This window comes from Sinocyclocheilus rhinocerous, unplaced genomic scaffold (assembly GCF_001515625.1).
Source record: "Sinocyclocheilus rhinocerous isolate Xijiao unplaced genomic scaffold, SAMN03320098_v1.1 scaffold72, whole genome shotgun sequence".
NCBI classification, from domain to species: Eukaryota; Metazoa; Chordata; class Actinopteri; order Cypriniformes; family Cyprinidae; genus Sinocyclocheilus; species Sinocyclocheilus rhinocerous.
In genome coordinates, this window is record NW_015628351.1 from 2,695,638 (window position 1) to 2,702,189 (window position 6,552).

The 6,552-nt window shown below is 33.2% G+C and overlaps 1 protein-coding gene across 1 annotated transcript in view; it reads right to left on the reverse strand.

Annotated features, from left to right (window-relative positions):
• LOC107737568 (putative beta-lactamase-like 1) overlaps positions 1 to 3,973 on the reverse strand; it is a 6,469-nt gene extending 2,496 nt beyond the window's left edge. The window contains exons 1-6 of the mRNA XM_016549101.1: positions 3,896 to 3,973; positions 3,736 to 3,813; positions 3,334 to 3,472; positions 2,611 to 2,720; positions 2,345 to 2,502; positions 452 to 690 (exon numbers count right to left, since the gene is read on the reverse strand). Coding sequence (XP_016404587.1) covers positions 452 to 690; positions 2,345 to 2,502; positions 2,611 to 2,720; positions 3,334 to 3,439 — 613 coding nt within the window. The 5' untranslated portion in view covers positions 3,440 to 3,472; positions 3,736 to 3,813; positions 3,896 to 3,973. The remainder of the gene's footprint in view (positions 1 to 451; positions 691 to 2,344; positions 2,503 to 2,610; positions 2,721 to 3,333; positions 3,473 to 3,735; positions 3,814 to 3,895) is intronic.
• Positions 3,974 to 6,552: the final 2,579 nt, after the last annotated feature.

A 6,552-nucleotide genomic window follows, 5' to 3' on the forward strand; every position in this document is an offset into this window, starting at 1 on the left:
TTATTTCTTCTTTTTTTTTTTTTTTTTTTTACTCCAAGGCAGATGGTTTTTCATTACAAACTGGTTTGTAATTGAAGGAAACTATTCCATTGTAAATTTCCTGTCTTAAACTTAAAATTGCTATTTCTGAATGCAATTAAGTGTACCAGTATAATCAGCACCACTATTTCTGGCACATTATATAAACATCAGCTTGGGGTAAGCTGAGTACAGTATGTTAGGCCATTCCTTCAGGTCTAATCATACACTAGAGGCAAACCCACTTAGTCATGTTAGGCAACTGATTAGGCTGATTAGGGTAGCCGTGGAAATTCTTAGTCTAAAAACAGTTGATCTAATTACAGGTTTCACCTTCTTTATTTTTACAGCACTAATTGTATAGATGCTAATCATCATCTATTACTGATCTAAACACCACCTTGAGGTCAGTTACAGATATTGTAGTCCTCACCTGACAGCTGACTGGCCATCCTTCTCAGGGTAACTGAGGAGATGTGGACTTGAGCCTCTCTACTGCTCATGCCGTCAGAGGTGGACTTGAGGTCATGATCCCTTCTTTTCCCTAGAGGGTTTTTTATAGTGAAGTTCTTAACATACTTCCCCAGGGGGTCATCCAAGGAACCCACTTTTCCATCCTCCCAAAGTTTGTACAGCATCAAGGTGGGGAAGATTTTAGACAGACTTGCAATTCTTTGGTGGTATAACCATAACAAACAACAAAGAAGCACATTACAAAAAGAGCCATAACTATAAATGTATAATGCTAAATATTTATAATGTAAATATGTATATCTATATTTGAATTTCAAATCAACAAGTTGCGCAACTCAAATACATTAGCTAACAAAAATCTGTTCTAAGAAAATTTTTCTAAAATTTCCATTAAGTTTTGAAAACATTTTTGTATTTATGCATGTAAACTTCTTTTTTCTAACATTATGTGAACATTAGAGAAAACATTAAAGGCAGGGTATGTGATTTTTCAAATTTTTGGTTGCGCAGGAGCAAAAGTTTCCCCAAGCATCAGTTACACCAACAAAATATAAGTAACAAAAACTGTTGTTTAAATATCTTTAACGCTAATCGAGAACATTCGTACCGGCAACGTTCTGGCAAGGCTATCTCAAAGTTATGAACAAACTTTTTTCAAGTAATGTTAATAGAGCGTTCGTTGTAAGTTATTCGGTCATTAATAATAACATTCTCAAAACTTTAGCAAACATTATTTAAATGAAATTTTTTTTATTTACATGAAATAATTTTATGAAATATTTTGGTTAAACGTTAAAAAGTAACTTTTCCACACTGTTTGCAAAATGATAACATGGAATTAATGTTACCTTAAAGGCAGAGTAAGTGATTTCGAGCTATCAAAATAGGGGCAAGACCCTTTTGGGGTAAGGGCGTGTTTGTTTTGGTGATTTCAAATATCAACATTGGCTACCAGAAATCACTTACTCTGCCTTTAAGGTAACATTAATTCCATGTTATCATTTTGCAAACAGTGTGGAAAAGTTACTTTTTAACGTTTAACCAAAATATTTCATAAAATTATTTCATGTAAATAAAAAAAATTTCATTTAAATAATGTTTGCTAAAGTTTTGAGAATGTTATTATTAATGACCGAATAACTTACAACGAACGCTCTATTAACATTACTTGAAAAAAGTTTGTTCATAACTTTGAGATAGCCTTGCCAGAACGTTGCCGGTACGAATGTTCTCGATTAGCGTTAAAGATATTTAAACAACAGTTTTTGTTACTTATATTTTGTTGGTGTAACTGATGCTTGGGGAAACTTTTGCTCCTGCGCAACCAAAAATTTGAAAAATCACATACCCTGCCTTTAATGTTTTCTCTAATGTTCACATAATGTTAGAAAAAAGAAGTTTACATGCATAAATACAAAAATGTTTTCAAAACTTAATGGAAATTTTAGAAAAATTTTCTTAGAACAGATTTTTGTTAGCTAATGTATTTGACTGCTTAGATTCCTATTGAAATTAAAATTTACGGAATAACTGTATAAACGTGACCTTACTATTAAATGTGTACTCTAACTTTTGTAGTTACTTAAACATTTTATGTTTGTGTACCAGGGTTGCCAGGTCTGTGTAACAAAACCAGCTCAATTGCAACAGTATAAAAGCAGCACAAGTCTGCAGGAAAACTGTGGACTTGGCAACACTGATATAAACTGAGCATATACTGTATAGCCTATGTAAAAAGAATACATAGTTGAATTATGCCCTGTTATTTAAACTTTAATTAATCGTGAAACACCCCTAAGCCAGAGAAGGTGGAGCATAATCATCAAATCATAACAAAGCCATTATAACCCACCTGTAAATTGTGTTCTCATTTATTGGGGGAGATGTGGGGTCACTTCCATTCCTTCTGCCAAAGTTACCATTCCACAATACAGAATCATTAAATATTACAATGGCAGAGATGGCTGGCAGTTTTGTGGCATCAATGCTGGTCCTCAAAAATGCATCCACCTGGAGTAAATCATATTTGTAATAGTTTTCAAACTTATTTATCAGCATCAGACAATTTTAGTCAGGAATCCAGACCAAAAGAACTTGTAAATGACTTGGCGGTCTGACCTTGTCCAAAGCTTCCATGAGGACAGGTATCGGGTGCTCCAATGGCACAGGCTCAGGGAAACGTGGGCACATCTTCTCCTCTTTCACTTCTTTTGCATAACTTTTATCCACTGCAAAGTAAAAAGATTATATGTATGCTATGACAAATAAGTAAACATATGATACTGTCAGTGTGACTCACATTCATTTGTAAACACAACAATTATGAACTATTTTGTGTTAAAGGCAGCACAAAACATTGGGGCTGAACATAAAATAGCATGCTAATGCCTGAATCACTCATATGTCATTTATCATTATATAATATAGTGCATTTGACATGAAATGGAGCATGGTGTTCAGTCCATAATCATGTATTTTACACAAAGTTGTTTTTCCCTTCCCCCCAGTGATAATCAGGCTTTACAGCATGCAGTAATCTACAAGCCACTATGTCGAGCTCTGGGTAATCCATAGACAACTCCTGCAAACCATTAATTAAGCACAAGGAGATCGAAAAGCAAAATAATGTAAGGATGTTCCCTGTAGCTATTAATGCTGTCAGGCATTTCTAACCATTAAGTAAACAAAAAAAAAAGAATAAGAACAAGATTTTTTATTTTTGTGAGAAAAATGCCTCCTTTTTTCAAAATAAGCATTCGCCATTCATTCATTGAGGTTTGATGGCCTTTTCCCCAATCTTTCTATTGTACAGTAGCACTTTTAATTTGGATTTTAATTTACCTGGTTTTGCTTTGGGAAGTCTGTACTGCCAAATGAAACAGCCCGTCATTACAAAGGAGAGAAGCAGAAAGAGGACCATTCCTAATTTTGTCCATTTCACTTTCATCTTTGCAGTCTGGTGGTCTCCTTCTCTGACAGGCTTAATGAGAAAGAACGGTTTCACAGACACAAACTTCGGAATTTTTTATATATAGGCTAGTTGCATCACATATTTTGCACATATATACTGTATATTTAATCTTTAACAAGAATCATAAAAAATAAGTTCCACTGATTTCTGTAATATTTTTATAAGCATGATAAAAAGAATAAACAGCATTGTGTACTGCTCATGATATTATTTCCACTGTATTTTATACTGTAAGGTATAATATTCTCAGGATAAATGATAAGATGTCTTACCACAGGGTTTACTCCTTTAAGACAAATTCAGAGTTCCGTATGATCCTGCCACAACTGTTAGGTCTATCCATGCAGAGGCTTGTTTAAAAAAAACATTCAAAGTGGAATTCCATTAAAGCTGATAAAACAGAGACATAACCAGAGCTTACTAGCCACTCACCAGCCATGCTTTAATCTTAACAATAACCCGAGCACTGACTTCTCAGCATCCTCTCGGCCAACTGCAGGCCTGCACGTCATAATCTGAAGATATCCTTCTTTAAAGCCTCACTCCTGATCTTTACACATCCATTCTGTTCATTCAGTTTATAGTTTTTTTGCTTAATTTTTATTTTATATTTATATATTATATATATATATATATATATATTTAGAATTTACCTCATAACTTTTCTTTGTTTAAACTTTACAAATCCCTTATATTAATTCCGTTTATATACATATATATATAACTCAAAAGTTAGAGTAATTATTGATATTAGATATTATAATATATACATATTATATATTATATCATAATATTGTAATATAAATATTTAACAAAATGGTGTTAGTCGATTATGCAGAGCACTATTTGTACAATACGCTATTTGTGTTAATAGATTAGTATAAAAGACTGTTATTTATCTTATTTTGAGAAAGTAGTTTTATATATTTCATATATTATTTCTTACAAAAACAATTGTTACATGCCAAATGTACCACATTGTGTTTCATGAAACACAGTATGATTTTAATGGCTAAACATGCAGATAATCTTGCATTTGTTCAGCAGTTGTCACAGGAGGGCAGCAAATTCTATTGTATTATTTTATATCTGTTTTGTTTTTCCCTAAATCTCCATGAGAGAGCAACCCACAACAGTCAGAATGACAATTCAAAATAAATATTTGCAAATAGTAATTAAAAAAAACTAGCATGTGCCTCTATAAAAGTAATTTAATCGCCTTGTTGACACAATATCAGATGCATTGCATCGCTTACGTGCCTGGGATCCAGTTCAATAATGAATCAGGCGTGAAGTGGATATCAGTGCCATAAAAAGAGAATTATTGACTGGTAGCCATTTGCTTGACTGAACTACTTATTTGATCTTGTCCTCCTGGTTTTGAAGCGTGGCAGAGAGCTGCTCCCCAGACCCCTGCCCCCGGGCTCCATGTCTAAACCGATGGTGAGATCAATACCATCAGCCTGTTTGCACAAGCTGTGCCTGCTTGATGGTGGTTTTATTGTGCCCACACAATCCCATATCTAATAACATAAACATATGTCAATCTGCTAATTATACCTGACAAAATCTATTGTGTGTCACCTAAATGTAGTAGCGTGAGATGGGGAAGAGTTTATCTTCCCAGACCATTATATTATTATCATTATTATGTTTAATTATTCTGTTTCTTTCTTTCACATATTCTTTGAGGCTATACCTTGATGACTTTCCCCAAAACTGAAGACTTGGGGTGCTGTCAACTGATACCGTCCTACTATTTTCAGAGCCTAATTCACAGAGGACCATGTGCATGCTCCAGATATTAAATTACTCATGAAATATTCGCTCGTCCTCCAGGCCTTGTTCATCTTAACAGAAAACTCTGCTAAGTCCCAGAAATGTCAAAGAGAGCAAATCTGAGTCACCTCTGTGAGCAAGGTCAATTTTTCCAATTTAGAGCAGCAGGATTAGAAAGCCAGACCCGTATCAGTGCGTGTTACTATTAGAAGCCATCAAAATGGCACGGTGGGGTGTCATGTTTGCTTCTACACTCACAAAAGAGAGTATTTTGTGGGTCTGTGCTCTCATGGGAGAGTTTGGAGCAAGACGCACTGACCTTCTTTAAGGGTCGCTGAGCTTCTTTGAGCTTGGTTAGTCTCAGACTTTAGTGCTGAATCATTGGTACAAACAGTAATGTGTTTGTATTGATCATGCAGATTTTTAACATTTTAATTTAATATTTAAACTAGTGCTGTCAAATGATTAATCGCGATTAATCGTATCCAAAATAAAAGTTTTTGTTTACATAATATATGTATGTGTACTGTGTATATTTATTATGTATATATAAATACACACACATGCATGTATATATTTCAGAAAAATATGTTATGTTTATATATTAAATATATTTATTTATAATATACATTATATGAATATAAATAAAGACGTAAATATGTTCAAAATATATACTGTATGTATATGTATTTATATATATTTTTTATATGTTTTTAAATTGCTAAAATGATCAAAAAAGTATCTATTATATAATATCCATTTCTGATGTCGCCAATAATTAGAGATGCGCCGAAATTTTAAAATTACCCCACTGTAAAATTAAAAAAACACAAATTTTGTGAGATAGCTAGTTATAATGGTAATTAAATAATGTTTACATATGTATAAAAGCCTACATTAAAATCTGTCATATAAATTGGTCTCTTCATTAGAAATTAGCCTACTGATTGCCACCATTGATGGACAATTCAAATATTGTGACAAAATTAATTTTGTAGGGTGCCACAAGTTTGTTAAAATTTCCAAAAGGTGCCGCGACAAAAAAAAGGTTGGGAAACACTGCACTAACATACAGCGCTGTTGTGCTATGGGCGTCCCGAGTTCAAATCCCAACTTGATGACCTTTCCTGATCCCAGCCCCCTATCTCTCTCCCACTTCACTTTCTGTCAGCTATGATCTTTCCTATCACAATAAAGGCAAAAATGACAAAAATAAATCTTAAAATAGAATATATGTGAATATGAATGTGTATTTATATTCTATATTACTATATATATATATATATATATATATTTTTTTTTTTTTTTTT